Here is a 19,193-nt window from a genome sequence, read left to right as displayed (position 1 = left end):
CACAGACATGGCTTCCCTGTTCCGGGGAGGTTTCTCTGCAGCATTCAGCTTTTTCGGGTGCTTCCTTTCCCTGCTCTCTCAGAGGTAGGTATTCCCATAACTGATGTAGAACAGACTTCCAATAGCAGATGTAGACATAAGGACTTGATCAAGATGCTGAGTTTGGAGAATGAGGCTAGACAAAGCAGAACTACAAAGGGAGGGACAATTCAGAGTTAGATCTAGAGCCACAGAATTACGGGGTAATTTGAGAGAAGAGGTTCAGGAGATTAGAACCTAGTGACTACAACCTGGCCTGGATAGTCAGTCCACCCTGGCTATAAAGTACTGATACCCAGGGCATCTAACTTACCCACTGAGCAGCTCAATTTCATTACTCACGAAAACAACTTTGGAAAACAATGTCTATGGTTATCTTAAAGACCAGAAAAAGACAATGCAGGTAAAGCAATAGGAATGATGTCAGATGCCTCATATGTCCCTGGGCAAATAGTGTTTCTCAATAAATATTACCCACAGAGCAAAACAGCTTCCTGGTTTGGTGAGGAGAAAGTTGCCATTAGTTTTGCCAAATCAGGTTGTATGATATTTGTGGGATGCAGGATGGGTGGAAGATACTGCTCCATATGTGTAAATTCAAGAACAATATTCCGAGGTAATTGGGGTTGGGATTTTGAATTGCAAGGGAATGCAACAAAGAAATGGAATGGAGGGAAGAATTTCAAGAATCGTGCTCAGTTACCCTCCCTATTCTCTCTGTCCATTGCTAAGAGTTTGCCCACCAAATGCTGATAATTGCTTTTCAAAGAAATGGTGCCTTGTGGTTGATGCACTGTACATTGCTCTCAAGCTATTATTCCTCCACAATTACATTATACAACCCAAGTTCAAATCCCAATCAACTGTTGGGTTGTACTGATGGCATCCAGATATGTACACGGCCAGACAAATTTTACCTTTATCTTTTCTTTAGCATATGTTTGCTTTCTTTTTCTTTGCAAATATACTGCCTCATTCAGAGATGGCCACTACCCTTTTGGGATTGGGAGATAAGTGATAGGAAGTTGTATAGCCCCTTGTGTGCAGTTAGACTCTGTTCATCTGGTCAGCGCCTAGTGTTGGGAAGGGAAATTGCACCCTTATGCCGTGGCCCTGCAACAGAAATGAGCCTTGTAAGTGAAGACATAAAAAAAAAAAAAAAAAACCACACACACACACACAGAATTAAGAGCATCTTTAATTGAAATTTCCGGGGACAACAAGCACAGAAGGCATATGTGTAATTGCTCCCAAGGCCCAGCACACCAGCTGGGATGTCAGGAGGGCAGTTCCAGCCTCCGGGCAGCTCATTAGGGCAGAGTGAGGATGGATGGAGAAAACAGAAGCCATGTCCTGCTGAGTCATCGGTGTCATTTCCAGGATCTGCCTGGGCATCCCCATGGGCCTCCTGGCCAAGGACTGACTAAGCACAGGGTTGTAGAGTTGGCAGACCGTCAAGGCTGTGGGGGCCCAGTGATAGCCGAGGGAGAGACATTTGTGAATGAGTGTAATGGAGTGTTTCTGTTTGTTTACACTGAACCCAGATCTGTTTCACACAAGCAGAGCAAACAAGTGTGAGATCCTATGATGGCTGAAATGGAAGCTTGTCTGACCAGCTGCTCAGGTTGGTGGCCGAGACTTTCCAGTGCGAACAGCAAGACTCATGTTTGCCAAGAGTCCTACAGATGACAAAAAAAGAACAGAGAAGCATTTTAACATTCATCTCTCCTTTATTTTCTTAATTATAAAAAGGTCCCCTTTTTTTCTGATCACAAAAAAATGCATTATGCTATTAAAAATGTGAGAGTAAACAAAATAACAGAAAATAATTTCAGCATTTGTCCACAATCGTGCACTTTTATTTATTTCTAATACTTTCCTCTATAGAGTTCCCAGCCTTTTACAGGCATGTTCTGGTTCATTCTGCCATGCCGGTGTGTGAGGATAGCTGAAAGAGACTTGTGTATCTTCTTATTATCAACATAGGGAAGAAGAGAAAACAGCTCAGACTTAGTTTGCCTGGTGGTGATATCCTGTTGTGTACAATTATCTACCTAAGTTCTGAAGCAGAGGCCATCATAATTTTAGGAGGTGGGGGTTTACCTAATATATGGATGTGAAAGGTCTGGACCTTTGAGTCCTTTACTTGTGTGGAACTACCTTTCATTCCAAGTCTGTTTACTTAAGGCAGCAAAATGAAATGTAGTCATTCCTGGTAAAGGTATTATAGTCAGAACATGTCATGGTAGTTCTATGACTACCGTGTCACTGGTTCCTATCAGGTGGCCCAAGGTGTTTGTCTTATTACTGATAATGCTAACTCTGACCCATGATGTGTTATAGTGACTGCTTTCTGGGTTCTGAGGAAGATAACTTTGAGATTAGGAAACATCTCACCATCAACCTGATCAACGTGTATCACCTTGGTTTAGCACTGCTCTGCTTCTCACTTAAATGGATTGTTGCTGTGATTACTGTCAAATGACTTTCTAAATCCATCATTTGTCCTTCATCTCATAGTTGGCACATTATGTAAGAAAAATGTTTCTCTTCATTCCCTACCTATTTACGTATTTCCCACCTACTTACTGATCAGATGAATAGACAGACAGACAGATGATGGAGATAGATGATGGAGAGACCGGAGTGGCGTTATGGATTTACACATCATTCACTGGAGTGGATCCTGCTCTTCTTGACCTGGAGGTCATGTCCTGGAGGTCGTAGAAGCAGGCCTGTCAAGGTAGTTCTGTGTTATTTTGACATCGTACCCATTATTCTTTGAGAGCTTGTTTCTCACTGCTGTGCTGGAGCTTTGACTTAAGAGAATCTGAGGGAAAATTTTCTGGAAATTTGTGAGCCATTCATATCCGGTTGGTAGCGTGGAATCAAGCACGGCAAGAGTATTTACATCATGGAAACTGGCACGTGTCATAATAGCCTTTTCCCTCCAGATCCGGTTGTTAAAAAATTTACCAGCATATTACCATTTCTGGAACACATGAGGTTTCAAGCTCCTCTTATATGAACTGCCTAGTTCAGTAACTATTTGCTTTTCCTAGGAGTTCTAAAGCCTTTCAGTGGAAATCAGCATTCAGAAACTAAGTGCAGAGCCAGTGAGTGTGGTATGATGATAATTTAAGGAGGATAGAATCACAGAGATTGTGTGTGTGTGTGTGTGTGTGTGTGTGTGTGTGTGTGTGTGTCATGTCTATGGCTACAAACATTAGGAAATGGATAGAAATATAGGTATGTATGTATACATATACACATACATGCATTTCTTAATCTAAAAAGATTCTATTTGAGAAAATATTTAGAAAAGTTAGAAAGAGCACAGGGCTTTTCTATGCGCCTACCCAGCTTCCCCTCTTGTACAACCATGGTACAATTGAAATTGGGAAATTCCCAACATTCCAGAAGCAGAGGCAAGAAGGTTAAAAGTTTAAGGTCATCCTCAACTACCCAGCAAGTTTGAGACTAGCTAGTCTCAAAAATAAAATAAGACAAAATAAAAACAAAACCCTAGCAATTAGCATTATCGTTGGTACAAGCTGGTTTAGATTTTATAAGTTTTTCTACTAATATCTTTTTTTTTGTTCCAGAATCCAATTCAGAGTACTATATATTTGTCAAAGAGAAAATACATGTACCTTTTACATATCCATCTATCAATTTACCCAAATCTTTATTTGCCTTATCATATGTAAAGCTAGCTCTCATATCTATAATTCCAAGGCTCCACCAAAAGACTTAGCTTTCATCCATCCCATAGTTAGTAGTCTTCTCTGGTCAATGAAATTGGCTCTTGTTTCTTCAATATTCTTCCTCATAGCTAAACCCCACTGTAAGTAGTAAGGCTGCTTGCTCCACTGAGCTTCCACCCCACTCAGCCATATTCATGTGGCTTAAGACAAAATTCTTTCTGAATTCTCCTTGTCCTCATACAAGCCCAGTGACTGACTGACATAGCATAAGAAAGAGGAAGGGAAGGAAGCAAGTTGTAAAAATGTCTTACTGTCTTTTTTGCTCATTCTCTCCACGTGTTAATCATACTTGCTCAAAACAAATTGCTTCACACAGCCCATAGTAGACAGTGAGCACTCGGGAAGCAGAGTTTCCCCATTATCTTTGCTGTTGATATTGAGAACCCATGGAGCAGAACCTAGAGGTTCTCAAGGACTCAATAGGGGAAAACATAGAATTTGGAAACATGTACATGAGTATGTATTTTAGAGACTAGTGCCTAGACATGCATGAACTACGTTCCTTTGAAAGTTAGCCTTGTAATTTTCAAAAATACTTTACAGTCCAAGCTCACTAGAATTCATTGACATAAATCAGCGTTTTTAACCTAATGCATGTGATCCACCCTATCCAGTCCAACAACAACAAAATGTCTGCAGTTGTGTAACCCGAGGCCCCTAGGAACAGAAACTCCCTTTCCTTCTCCTTAGTTGAGAACCACTGGAGCAAGTGATTGGCTGGCTTTGTCTTACATAAATTCTCTGTTTCCAATAGATTTAAGGAGCGCCGTCTTTGAGTTTTACACTTAAAATTCCTAACCTATTACTTCATGCTAGTTCCCAGAGATTTAGACCAAAACTCACAGAAACAATTTACAATGAGGTAGAAGATAATCTTAGTTGTTATTCAGAAACCAATTGACTTGGGTGTCATAGAGTTTCGAGAGGTCCAGATTGGCAGTGTAAAAGCTTTCTGACAGGATGTGAGACAACAGGACTTGACCCAAGAAAAGCACAGCAAGGAAGGGCTTGGCAACCTTCTTTTAGAGAACAGGAAGCATTACCTCCTGGCCTTTGATGTCTCCTCTCCTTCCGATTTTATATCCTCCCTAAATGGAATGATCTTCATTAAAGAAACATTAATTATCTTTTGGGTTCAAGCCTAGCCTTAAACATTTGAGTGGAAAGAGGCTATGGATTTGGAAAACAGCAAGAACAGGTATTGGTGGGGGGAGGTATTGGAGGGAGGAAAGGGAAAAGGAGAATGATGTAATTATAATCTCAAAAGATAGAAGAAATAATTACAAAAAGAAAACAGTGTTTGGATGGATGCTAGATAGATATTTATTAACTTCCCTAAGAGGAAGGATGTTGGAAGATGGCTGCCACATCTGACAAAGGATTTGACTTGTCAGAACAGTTTATGGAAGGAGGAGCAGCCTGAGTCAGAATCAAGTTAAATTTCTGTAGAATCATTTCAGTTCTCCATCAGAGACTCTCAAACACGTTTGTTCAAGAGTCACCAGGTAGCACTCAGATCACTGCAGTGTATCTAAGTTTATACTTCACATCTTGATGGGAAAAGAATTTGGTGTTAAAGAACTAAGATGGCTCAGCTTGTGAAAAACAAAAACAACAACAAAAAAACCCCCCAGCTGCTATTCAAGTCTGACAACCTGGGTTTGATTCTGGGAACCCATGGCAGAAGGAGAGAACTGACTTCCAAAAGTTGTCCTTTGACCTCCACATGCCACAGGCACACCACTTCATTTCCAGCCAATAGCTAGAAGAGTGGCTCCTGGAATCTGACCAAAACAACAACAACAAAAATAGTGGTTTTGTTTTTAGCTCTTTTGTTGTTTTTCCACACCCAAGGCTGTGCAGCAACAAACCTTTGCAACTGAATGAGAGGCCCTGGAAATGCCTCTAATATACTAGGTTTTGTGTATAGCTAGCACTTCAGGTAACTTAGCATTATTAATTTAGCAGGTGGGCTTATATATAAGATCTGATTGTCAAAGGGAAGAAGAGTCATTTGGCCCAAGAACTAAAGAAAGGACTCATAAGGCTGAATGGATAGACCTATTTCCTATCAATAGTTACTAGTAAATTACCAGGGGTGACCAGGACACTCTTGTAGACTTGGTACCCAAAGGCAGGAGCCTGAGTATGTTAACTGCAGTGTCCTGGCCTTTCTCATAAATCCCCAAGGTCATTCTTGCTACCACATTCACATCTTCTCCTTCTTCCCCTCCCCCTCCCCCCTCCCCTTTTCCCCTCCTTCTCCTTCTGTAGCAACCTTACTGTTTTCATTCCCTTTGTCTCCTCCTTCTACTCCACAGTTCCTTTTACACCAGTACCAATTAGAAAGGTGACAGTGAAAAGTTATGGTGGGGGTGGAGAGTGGAGGGAATGCAAAAAAGGAGGTGAAAGGAATCGGAAATGGACTTAGACATGGGTTTCTTGGACCACGCTACCAAAAGGAATAATGATTCTCTCTCGGTGTACTTATTGACATTCATTGAGCAGCATATAGTTTATTTTAGCTTGAGTTTGTGATGTAGCATCTATATTTAATCCTGCAAGCTGTCGGGCAACTCATATATTTACAAACACAGTCCCGGAAACAATGTGTTTGCTGGTCACATCTGCATCTCTAACATCTCAGAGCTCTGTGCTATTTGGCACAGCTCAGGGCATTACCGTTTTACATTCTGGTCAGTGCCAAGGCCCACACAGGGCAGGTCCTGGGCTAAGAGTTCAGATTCAATGACAGGCCTGGCAGAAAGCCAATAGCAGGAGGTGCACTGAGGACTGAAGGTCAGAATGGAGAGTTGATAGTCAGGCCCACCTCAGTACTGTAGCCTGCATAGTGATGAGAGATTTCTGTGTGCTTGGCTTGAGTTTATTTTGGCTTTACAAGCCTCCAACTACTCTATGGGTATACAGAAGCTCTGCTGGAAAGCGAGCTAGGGCTTAAGCAATGAGAGCTCCATTGATGGAAGAAAGCGCAGGGAGTTGGATGGTGGACAAGGCCTCTCCTTGAAATATGGAGTCAGCTATTGAGAAAAAGTGTGGAATGGGTAGCAAAGCTGTACTGAGTACCAGGGAAGGAATTTGGACATGCCTAGAGAGAGGTGCCAAAAGGCATTTGGTAACAGAAAGCCTAGCCTGTTGTCCAGAATACAGGAAGATAAACTCCAGGTTACAGTGAAGCTCAGAATGAGGCAGGATGTGAGAAGTTCTTGGAGGACTGCCTGTCTACAAGTAAAGTAGAGGAACTAATAATTGGAGACACAGGGCTCAGCAAGAATTGTCTTGACCTGACCCCCAACAAGGACTGTATATCATGTGTCCACTATATCAGATATTATCAGTAGCAACATAAGTTGTAGAGTAGCAATGAAATAATTTTATGGTTGGAGGTCACCACAACATGGGGAACATTATTAAAGGGGCACAGCATTAGGAATATTGAGAACCACAGTTTTGGGGAAAGCCTACATGAGTTACCTCTGTGTTCTAACAGGCCATACAGAGAGGCAGTTGAGGAGAAGCCGACAGCTTCAAAGAAGCAAGAGGTCTTAAGTATCCTTAGCAAATCTAGAAGAACAGTGGTAGGTTTCTCTGCTTTTGTCCTTGTAGAGTTTAGATGATTTCTTGGCTCACAAGACTGTTTTTCAGTGACATTGACCAAAAGATGTCTACACTGACCTCCTGCACCTACAGCTCCTGTCTTGAGTCTGTAGCTTTTATGCTTGTAGGCATTTAGATGGCACTAGGATTTTCTTGGGAGGATATTACTGGACTTCTGAATTGTGTCCTCTGTAAAATGTACGTAATACTGATGATCCTTGACATTTGATGGAACTAGGTTGAGATAAAGCTACTGTAAATTGAAATTACTGAAAATGTGTTTAATACACTAATACCTAATATTGGGACATCCCCACCTGCCACCAAAGTGCAGGGTGGAGTATGGATAGTTCCCTCTTATGATCATATGTCTAGGTAGAAGCTGCCCTTCCCTGCTGCTGTTCAACACCATGGTAAAACCAAACACTGTAGTTTGTGCTATTGTTAGGTCAGAGCTCATCTGAACCAGCATCAACCTTACAGGGGTTGGTGAGCTTCAGAGAAATTAATGCAGGACAAGTGTTTAGATCAGAGTGCCTGGTCCACAGTAACAATAGCTGAGCATACTCGGAAGGATTCTAGTGACAGCTCCAGGGCTTACGGGTTTAAGACTTTGAATATTTTTGTTTGCCTCTAACACAGGCGAGACACAAACAGAGCAAGCTCCATTTACAACACTGGGCCTAGGTTTCGTTCCTAAAGCAGCAGTACAGCCTGAGGTATTCCTTCCACTCCTGTGGCCATGGTTTTCTCATCAACTGAACCATGTGAAGGGGCTCTCCGCTGTGCCCAAATCTTTTGGAGAGCCTTTCAAATTATGCTGAAATATAATATATTCCAACTGAAGATATTTCCCTCCCTGCTGTCCTTCTCTCCCTATTAATATTCCTCTCCTTACAGTCTCCTCATACATGGAGTATAGCTAGCTACCATGGCTGCTCAGAGTCGTCGGGTCAGAAGAAAGGCCAAGTAACTGTGTAATCAGCACCGAGCCTCGCTTTGAGAGGCTTCTTGGAGGAAATGGATCTGAAAGGCATGATGGACAGTGGTGGGCAGGGAAGCCAGGAAGCAGTGGCACAGTGGCAGGGCACAGAGTTTTAGAACTGAGGGACTCCAGAATGAGAGCCATATTTCCTTGGACTGAGGCTCAAGACCTCTTCTGTAACTATTAAGTTCTGTGAGCCGGCACAGAGGAACCTCTGAGTCTGCAGAGATTGCTAATTGATCGTGCAAAAACAAGGTTTAGATTACCTATCTATGCTGCTTCCTCACTTATAAACAACTAAAACACCACCAAAAAGAAAAAAAGAAAAAGAAAAAAGAAAAAAAAAGACCATATGAACGGTTTCTTACAATAATAATTTGTGATACAGCAATAGAAAACATGTGAACAGAGAGGGAGAGGGAGAGGGAGAGGGGGGAGGGAGAGGGAGAGGGAGAGGGAGAGGGGGGGAGGGGGAGGGAGAGGGAGAGGGAGAGGGAGAGGGAGAGGGAGAGGGAGAGGGAGAGGGAGCAGTCTCAGCAGCAGCAGTCGCTTTTTAAGTGCTTCAAAGCCCTTCAATCCTTTGCAGTATAGTTCTTATGCTATAATCCCTCCCATCTCTTGAGATCGGGTCTTATTATGCAATCCTGCCTGAAACTCACTATGGAAACAGCCTCACCTTCACAGAGATCTGCTTGCCTCTGCCTCCCAAGTGCCACGACTGAAGGGGTGTGCCACAATGCAGCTTCTATTTCCCTTTTCTTAAAGTCTACTCTGGGATCCACTTCTCTTTGGAATGACTTACAGAGAGATTTCAGGATCTGTAAGAGGAGGACATATTGGTTTGTACGGGGCAATAGGAGCTGCTAGGATTTTTAAATGAGGAAGAAAACAGAAAGGTTTCTGGCGATCTGGCTTTGATCCCTGAAGAGGTGAGGTTTAAAGACTCCAAGCATACAACTTTTCATCAAGTCAATCTGATCAGCCATGCTACCTTTGTCTTTTCTGGTGGGCCTCCCTGACCTCAGGAGAGCATGTAGTCTATGCTCTCTGACCCCCTGCTTTATCATGCGAGGCTCTGGGTCAGACAAATCAGTTAGCTTGTCTAGCCCAGGGAAAGTGCCAAGGACACCCAGCAGACAAATATGAAGCCTTAGCAACTGACAGATAACTCTGTCCTTGACAAATGAAGCCCTATTTGCCACAGAGAGAAGTTTATAAGTTTGGAGCCTCAAGGGGATGAAGCCTACAAGGACTAGTGCCACTGAAACCATCTGTATATGAGTATTGTGATTGTGTCTAAAGCTCAGTGCAGGATCCTCAAATTCTGACTGTAGATATTGCTTAATAAGCGAATGTCTGGTTGATGGACAGGGGTGAGACACAATAAGGAGAGGTGAATTACAGGCCTCAGAGTCACAACATCAGGGTTTTGAGTTTTGCTTCTGCCTTCTGTGGAGTGGCCTCCAGAGAGCCCCTTTGCCTCTCTCAGTCTCCCCTCTTAAAGGTCTCAAATTAATGTAAGAGCATTTAGTAAACAGTAATTATGATTAGCTCCTCTCTGCATAAATAGCTATTAATATTATTGACCTGATTCTATTCAGTGAGGAAGATCTACATCCTCACGTTGGAACTTGATTTCTAACTAGTGGGGGACATATGGGGAGATGCTAGTAGCTACTGGAGATCTGCGAAGTGCAGCTATAGGTCCTTTATAGCCTGTGTTGAGCCTGTATGGAAAATGGCAATGGCCAGCCTACCAGAGGGAAGGACCCAGACCTTGATGGAAGCCGATAGCATCCCCACTACCACCCATGGCTGGGGGACTGTCTTGTTACTCCTCCTGTCTCTCTCTCCTTTCTAGGATAAACAGGTTTTGCATCAACATGTTGTGGATGACAAAAACAAACAACACTTCTTTGATTTTTTTTTAAACACTGACACCCTCAGACTCCTTCAAGAAAACAGCTCCTCAATAAAGTTGGCCAATTAACCACTTAAATGGCTTGAAAACTTATTTAATGTCACTGCCTAATCACTTTATAAAATGTCACTGCTCAAAATTTTCTGCTTCATATCTCATCTCTCTCCTGCTTAGCTCTTTCTACAGCACAGCCCCCTTGCACGTGTGCCCCTTCTGTTTGCGTAGAATTGTGGAACTTGGGTGTTGAGCAGGATTGTGGGGATCATCGCTCCTCATAAATCATTTCACAGAAGCTAAGGGGAGGCTCCCACAGGAAAGGATCCTGCCTCCAGGCACTAACTTGTAAGAGACAACGCAACTCCTTCCCATAGCTGTAAGTCATGTGACTGGTGTGGTCGAACTTGGGCAAACTTGGATCTGCAGCTGAAGGAGGCCCTCTTTTCCACTGCATGGATCCACTCTTAGCCTTCCTGTTCTCCTCTGTTTAAAGAGGTAATTTTATTATCCATGCTTCATAAGCAGTAGCTATCACATACATATTAACTAATTTGTATGGTATTTACTAATATATTTAAAAAGAACAGCTTTATTAATCAAACTACTGCCCTCACACTTATAACCTATAAACACTTAACCCCTCCAGAATGCAATACCTCCTCGTCAGTAATTGTCTTTTACTGTATTTATTTATTTATTTATTTATTTATTTATTTATTTACTGAGGATGTAACCAGAGCCTCACACAACCAGAGTGCTCAGCCACTAAGTTATACTTTCTGCTCCATAATAATTTTTATTCATCTTTCTGTATCTACTTCATTTGCCAAGACTGTACAATAGCAGCCTAGGCCACAAATCTTAAGTGTGCCTTTATTCTGAAACACCAAGCACATACGGAGACAGAAAACAAGAGAACTTTTCAGCCAGGTAGTGACCTCCGAGTAGCGGTGGCGTGATTCTTGTAAGTGCTACCATCTTGAAGATGAAACCACTTCTCATGCGACCTCGCCTTATACTTAATTTTCTCTACCGGCCAAATCATGACCCATTTAATTCATGGCTTAAAGGACAGATTTGAGCTTATGCACTCAGACAAGAAAAAAATCTACAGCTTGTTAAACTTGTACCTTTGGTGCAAAGCCAAATTATCTGTCGGGGTGTAAAACTGCCTTAAGGGTGGAGGGGAAAGAAAGTTATTCATCCTTCTCGGCTAAACCCATAGCACTCTTTTCCTGAAGGGGCTGGCATGGCCCCTGTGTCACCGTCCTCACAGGTAACATGGAGGCCTGCTCAGATGCTCAGCTTAGGGAGGCAGGATGGAAAAGACACTGTTATCTGTCACGCTTATTAATGGTGCCTCCAAAGGCTGTGGGAATTTAGACAGTCAAGATTTGCTTGATACATTGAGTTACAAAATATTCAGAGATTGTATTGTGAAGAATAAACAGAAAGTGGCCAGAAGCTATTCCCCCCTTCAAAAGCCTGATTATCATACAACTGTCAACCAGCAATTAGCTTGTCTTAAAAAAAAAAAAAAAAAAAAAAAAAAAGAGGAAGTTTTAAAACCTGTTTAAGGATCGTCTTTCTTAAAAAGAGACTTATTAGTCAGAATGTCTTCAGATCCTCAGGAAATCCACTGAAGCAAAAAGCCTGCGATTCCCGGGCCAGATTTCTCTGAAGAATGGAGATCCCTGAGTTCAGGCAACCTTGCTGCACTCAGCAGACATTGCCTAGCAGTCAAAATCATTTGATTCCAAAGCTGATGATATTCCTATAACCGGCAGGATCCAGATCACTGTGAGCTCTGAAAAACTATAATTACAAACAGAGCTGACAAGAAGCAGGCTTAGCATACTCTGATTCTGTCAGTTTTCCCAGTAGGTGCTCACCTGTCCTCAGGAAACCCTCATGCAGCAGGCAAGGTGGTGGCTACCATGACTTAGGATACACAGGTGCCAGTCTGCTAAGAGGTCAAGTGGCCAGACCAGGCTGTATCTTGCCACCGTCTTACAATGACTCTGATGAAGTACATGGAATCTGATGCAACTCATGTACTTGAGGACTGAAGATACATCTAAGGGGATGACAAAAACTTACACATGGCCCTAGATGGGTCTGTGTACTTGCTAAGGGAGGACATCAAGTGAGGGCAAAGCTGGGAGAGATGATCAATACTGCTGTGTTCCAGAAGCTGCTATGGTGGCCTCTTTTTCCCCCAGAGTAATACCCTGATTTCCTCTAGGAACTATGAAACCCCAGACCCTTGGCAGGATAGAAGAAGTTGCAGTAGCTTTTGTCTTTGCTTTATCTTCCTATTGCCATGTAACAAAGTTTGTATCTAAAGTAATTCAAATTTATTACCTCATACTACTACATATATGTACACACGTATGGACAGAACAGAGGTCAGGCACCCTCTGCTTCTTTTTCCTTTTTCCTTTCTCCTGAGACAGGTGTTTTCTCACAAGAATTCGCCAGGTAGCTAGACTGTCCTGCCAGCCAGGCCCAGGGATCAGTCTGTCTCCCCAGTACTCTGACTACAAGCACACACCAGTGCATCTGGGGTTTCTGTGTAGCTGCTTTAAGTGAGTTTACAAACACCATTTAGGGCCTTGTACTTACAAGGTAAATGCTTCACTGTCTGGTCTGGGCTCCCCAGCCCTCTCCCATAGCTTTAGTGACCCAGAAGCCTAGGCACAAGGGAGTTGGTCCTTTGCTCTAGTTTTCACGAGTCTGAAATCTGAATGTGCTGGACATGGAAACTGATCTTTGTGGGGTGCAAAGTCCTCTTGCACCTCATTTGTTCCCTTGCAGTTCTGTGATGGAAGTCCCCACACCCTTCCTAGTTGCTGGTTCAGCTGTTTTCTTCTAAAGACTCATCCTCCACAGTTATCCACACGTCTTTCTTGGTTTCCACCACGATCTAAGCGGCTGCCTCTACTTTAACTTCTACGTCCTTCAGTTTTCAACTCAAAGTCAAAGAATAGAAGCAGATAGCCCACCCTACTCACAGGCCCCACGCACACTCAAGGGAAACAGAATTATGGAGAACGTGCATAGAAGTGTATGGGGCCTTGGGGGAGGGGTCGCTTTAGGACCCTGCTTCCCATGAGTCTTTCCAACAGTGATTGTGGATTTCCACCTTACTTGTATAATATGTTGTCCTCCTCTGTCAAGGAGTGAGCGAACTTCCTAACCCTCCATCAATCTGTCTTTAAGAAACACAGCAATACTTTTTAACAGGAACGAATGGCTAATGGTAGAGAGGCAGGTAAGGCAATAAGCACCCTGCTCGCATATTGTTTGCTCTCAGCATAATGTCTAAGTTAATGAACTTAGGAGTTCTTATTTATGTTTTTTCAATGGATGAATATGTGTGTGATTAAAGGAGAAATATTTTGGGCATCCTCATCAAATTGCTTCAGTATAAAAATTGTCTATTCTTTCCACATGCAAGGATGATCCCTCCTTGTAGTTTTAGATCATCCCTGCCCCAGAAATGCAAGCTTATTTAAAAACAAATTTTGGGGGATTTTTCTTTCTACGATTCTGCTTATTTTACAGTTAATTTTTTTTTTAATCTGCATGGACTGAATTCTCGATGTTATGTATAAAATATTCCGTTCTCGCCCAGTTAGTCTGTGATGGCTTTGTTTTTAATACATGAACCTCTGTGTAAGGTTGTGAGTTCTTCTACTTCACTGATCAATCAGTTCCGTCTGTGAATCAGCCTCGCTACTTTAATTATGAGAATGTTATCACGTTTTAAGATCGGAAGAGGCAGGCACGTTGCTATTCTTTGCTGGTTGAGCTGGGCCAGTATCTCTCACCCCTACTCCAGTTCTCCAAACAGCCCCGAGTTCCTTGGCATGGAACCAGATCAAGGCTTACACGTTGCCTGTTTTCCTAACTGAACTCCTCTGGCTCCCATCATAATAGACTCCGTAGTTAGAATGTCTACCTAACAAACTTTAGCAATGGGGGCAACTTCTCAGCAGCTCCCAGCACCCAGCTGCAAACCAATAGCTGTAAGGAAGAGAGAGGACTGTTTGAAAGACCGAGACTCTGAGGCTTCCTTCTGTTCCTCCATTCTCACATATGGAGACCCTGAAAAGCATCCTGCACTAATACTGAGGCATCTGTCTCTCAGGCTCCTTATACCTTTGGAGCTGGGAATCCCAGGATTCCCTCCAACAGACCCTTTTAGGTTCTCTGGATTAGTGAGCTAACATACCTCAGAGTGCTCCTGGAGGGTACTCGGGAAGGAAGCATGATGTACTGAAGCCCTCTTTGCCCTACCCCTGCAATGGAATGAAAGTTTAGAGAATTATCACATCTGCCTCACCCCTAGGTATCCTATCTCTAGGGTTTGGCAGCCAGAGACAATCCTCAGACCATGAATTACAGGTACTGGGCGCTGGAAGTTGTTCTGGCACAGACTGAAGTGGTGTTGGCGAGAGAAACCGCACAGAGCTCTGACAGCATGTGCTAGAAATTAAAGATCGGAGAAACGGCAGCAGTTCCAGGAAACCCCACAGTACTGAGTGATTCCTTGCATCTAGAGGTTGATAAAGGTGACTAGTTGTGCTTAGACAACGTGTAGGCACTGGAAATCAGAGGCCTGTGATGAGTCACACGGCAGTCAGGAAGAGAGAAGGACAAAAGCAGCCTTATTGCTGGCATCTTCCCTCAAACTCAGAGAAAGCAGGGAATATACTCATTCAGTCCTTCAAGACGGATGTCTGCACGCATGCTCTGTGCATTCAGGAGCTGAGTTAGCAGGGTAAAAGAAAGAGGGGGAGGGGCTCTTCTCTTCTGCAGTCTGGTGAAGAGAAGTTCCGTGGACTCTTGGTGTGGGATCTCCTCTGATCCCCTATTCTGACTGGATCACGATATCACCTTCAATAAAGAATAGAGTACATGCTCGAGATAAAAGTCTGCTCCTAGCCTAGTGCCAAGCTTGGGAGAGCAACACTCAGTCTATGGGACAATTACAGAAATATGTAAATACGTTTGTGGGATCCTACATAGGAAGGGCACTGGGATTCATACCCCCTGAGCTTAAACTCGATTCTCTCTTCTTCATGGCTGTAAGGACATACATCACTGTCTTGACCTGAGCCCCTTACAGATGCCGACAGAGGTGTTTCCTCAAAGTTTGTGTCTAAAGAAATAAAATCACACATACTGAGCACTTAGCTCAATGCCTTAGGGCATCAGTTGGTTGCACTGCTGCACTAATAGAGAGGATTTCCCCATTCAGTTATGTATGATGCCCGCAGACAGGATATGGCCCTGTACCCACCTCACATTTCTCTGTACTTTTTCTAGTTTGGAGCCCTGGAGGAGCAGCACGGAGTGGGAGAGCTTGGCGAGAGAATGAAGACACTAACCGCCTGGGAGAAGCATGAGGTGGCCGTGCAGCTCTCGGTTTAGAGGGCTTTGGCCGGAGGCCGCCCCATGGGCAGTCCTGCTGGCACTAGGCGTGCCCGGGTGGGTGCTGGCTGTCTCGGCCACGGTGGCCGCTGTGGTCCCGGAACAGCATGTCTCCTCGGCTGGTCAGGCTCCCCTGGACTGGCTGCTCACAGACCGAGGCCCCTTCCACCGTGCCCAGGAGTATGCTGATTTCATGGAGCGTTACCGCCAGGGGTTCACTACCAGATACAGGATCTACAGGTGAGTAAAATCTCCTACAGAGATCAGCCTAGTCAGTTACAGCTGGTGTCTCAAGCCTCAAGCCCTAAACTAATCAGAATGCCCTCAAGTTGAACTAGAGGTGAAATGTGGAGAAATATCAGGTAGAGAAATAAGCCTGCCCCATGTTTTGTTTTTTGTTGTTGGTTTTTTTTTTGTTTTGTTTTTTTTGTTTTTGTTTTTTTTTGTTTTTGTTTTTTTTTGTTTTTGTTTTTCTTTTTGAAAGACGAAAACACATACAAACTAGAAAACCTGCTGATGCCTCCTGGGGGCTTAGCAAAAGGGTTTCTATTTATAGATCGTTCTGCTTATAAATTGAGGACAAATCAGGCAGCCTGCAGACAGCATGTGGCCCAGGATGCTGTAGGAGGTCAGAGTCAAAAGCTGGGCCCAGCTTTAAGTAATGGGTTAGGGACTTTTATGGGTTGTAATTACTTAGTCATGCAAATGAAGGAGGGGGTAGCTTCCCTATTGCCTCAGAGGTCTGGGGAACCTGCTGGGTCAGGGACAAACCTACCTTTATTACCCTTGACGACAACACAAGCTCTGCTCGATTTGGCTGTGGACAGAGGCCAATCCTTAGGACTATCTCATAAGAAAGGCAAATGGGTGTGTCTAGTTAGTCCAACCCAGTCCTAGGTGCTAGACCACCCAGCAAAAGTAGAGTTCCTTACCCTACTGACCCAGCAGGGGTGGGGCTCTTACAAACAAGTCTCTGGTTTCAAATTTCCCTTTGCCCTTTGGGAATTCTTTCCCACTCAGCCATCTCTCTCTCTCATTCTTTGCTGAACTCATCAGCATTAAATGCATCATTAGCCATCCGGGAGCTTCTCTAATTTTGTTCCCTCTATTTAAGAACATTTATTTTCTAAATTAGTATGTTGTCATTGTTGTTGCTGCTGTTTTATTCTGAGACAGGGTTTCTCTGTGTAACAGCCTTGTCTGTCCTGGAACTCAACCCCCGCGCCCAGTTATTAAATCAGTTTTAATGCAGAGCAATAGGAAGAAAATACGGAAACAGAAACACGAAATCACTCATTCTTTAACATCCAGACATTTGGTCACATTTTTTTAGGCATATGCATTTCTAGTAGTATGAACATAAAGTCTTTGGAGCTCTTCTTGCTTGGCTTAACACTTAAAATTTTAATGAATTCGTTTATAGCTTTATGATTCTCTGTGGTGTGTGTGTGTGTGTGTGTGTGTGTGTGTGTGTGTGGCCAGCCTCACACACCACACCACACATATCTCAAAATTAGAGGACAAATTGTAAGACTCGGTTTTCCCCTGCCGCCCTGTGCAGTCCAGGAGAGACTCAAGTCCTCAGTGCCTGTTGACTGAGGTATCTCATCAGCCTTGTCTCAGCCCTACCCATGACTTAAGAAAATCATCTCCTTATTTTAAACCTTTCCCAATTGTTTTTAATGTCGTGTAAACAGAGGTCCAGAAAAGTCACATAACTTGCAACAAACACACAGGTTTAACTTTCAAATAGTCAGATGTCTGACTTATAGTCAAATAGTCTGAGTTTGTAGACTAGAATTAGAGATATGTGAAATCATTTTCTTGGAAAGTTTTTGTTCTTTGTTTGTAACATTTATAGTAACTTTGCAGCCTGTATAGGTTAATGTGGGGTATCAGAAAAAGGTGTAGGAAGATTATGGAATGGGAAGACAATAGAAACAGACACTTGGGGAGTCCATTTACATGGTTTACAACTCCCAGATTTGGACACAGACAAAGAGGACAAATTCAGGCCGCTAGGCTGCTGGTACACCAAGGATCTTCCCATCGTTCCTTGCTGCTCATATTTATCTACTCTGCCTAGCCCAGCCCAGTTCTGGAAAAGACTGCTTTTCCCTCGCTTAAATGGTATTGGTCCTTGAATTTCTTCTAAGAATACAGAAGAGGTTCCCACAGATTCACTGAGAGGGAGAGGAAGAGAGAGAGAGAGAGAGAGAGAGAGAGAGAGAGAGAGAGAGAGAGAGAGAGAGAGAATGAATATGACTTAGGCTTTGGATTGGCTAAACTAACACCTGCTCAGTCAAAAAGCTGAGAAATCAGAGCATTAACTCAACATTTCGTAAATATGTAAGATTCTAGGCACGTGCCCCCACCAACTTTCCATAAGGTAAATAAGGGTGCTCCTTTGACCATCTTACAAAACTAAAAACCTCTATTTCAGCAGAGAACAGTTCAGTAAAGTGAGAATTAATTTACCTTCCACAACGTGGTGTACCCAAGATTCAGAGAAGCACCATCTTCACAAAAAATAATTTATTTAGTACATTTGTATTGAAGTCAGAGTAAGAGTCCTAATATCACCATGAACTTCAAGGAGCTTGCAAAAGAGAAGGACTAAGGCCTTGCTTGTTTGTTCCTTTTCTCCTTTTTTCTTTTCCTCTTGGTAGATTCTTTTCCCATCACTAAGCCTCAGACCCAAGTCTAGGTAGCTTAGCAGTCACTTAACTCCTGGGAGGTGGCTCAGAACTGACCCGTGGGGAGTCTCTGAAATCACTTCTGCAGTAGCAACCCTCTATCAGGTAGTAATGGTTTTCTGATCATTTAATGTGACAAGCTCTTACACTGTGCTGTTCAGTCTTTCTGGGGTCAGTTATTGCACATGAACCCGTACTTGAAGAAACAGTAACTCACCACTCTTCAAGGAGCACAGCACTCTGACTTGTGGCCCTTTGATGGGGCTAGAAGAGAGTGGTCACGGGTCAAGGCTCCAGGAGCCTTCTGGGAGGTTTGCCTTCAGTGATTGAGCAAAAATATTGCCTTTATAGAGATATTGGTAGGGTTCGATGTTATCCCATTGTGAATTCTTTTGTAGCCCTATTCTATTGGGATCCCACCCACGGCTATTGGCTCTGATAAATTCAGGACCTTTATTATGACGATGACTAAAGCAAGTCACTGGAAAGTGGGAAAAATATACACTGAGTCATATCCAAATTTCTCCACGACTATTCAAAGGAGACTGAGAAGAAAGCAGCTGACAGAGAATACAGGAGGACTTCCTGGGAAACTATTGTGTCCCAAGAAGATTGAGTCATTTCATTTCATCCTTTAAGGAAGCTTTTTGGAATATAGAAATCAGATAGTATCCATATATGGTTCTATATAAAGGAGGGGGGCAATAGGTAGCAAAGAATACGATTTTCCTAGG

The 19,193-nt window shown here is 43.2% G+C and overlaps 1 protein-coding gene across 5 annotated transcripts in view; it reads left to right on the top strand.

Moving 5' to 3' along the window:
- The window catches only part of Brinp2 (BMP/retinoic acid inducible neural specific 2), a 100,815-nt gene that overhangs the window by 37,087 nt on the left and 44,535 nt on the right, over positions 1-19,193 (top strand). For 4 of the 5 annotated variants that reach the window (XM_039090413.2, XM_039090412.2, XM_039090411.2 and 1 more), the window contains one exon: positions 15,659-16,003. In XM_039090413.2, coding sequence (XP_038946341.1) covers positions 15,735-16,003 — 269 coding nt within the window. In that variant the 5' untranslated portion in view covers positions 15,659-15,734. Of the gene's footprint in view, positions 1-15,658; positions 16,004-19,193 lie in introns of those variants that run through there. The other variant, XM_063272059.1, reaches the window with a different exon arrangement.

Source organism: Rattus norvegicus, chromosome 13, assembly GCF_036323735.1.
Source record: "Rattus norvegicus strain BN/NHsdMcwi chromosome 13, GRCr8, whole genome shotgun sequence".
Taxonomy (NCBI): Eukaryota; Metazoa; Chordata; class Mammalia; order Rodentia; family Muridae; genus Rattus; species Rattus norvegicus.
This window is presented reverse-complemented; position numbering and strand designations above follow the sequence as displayed.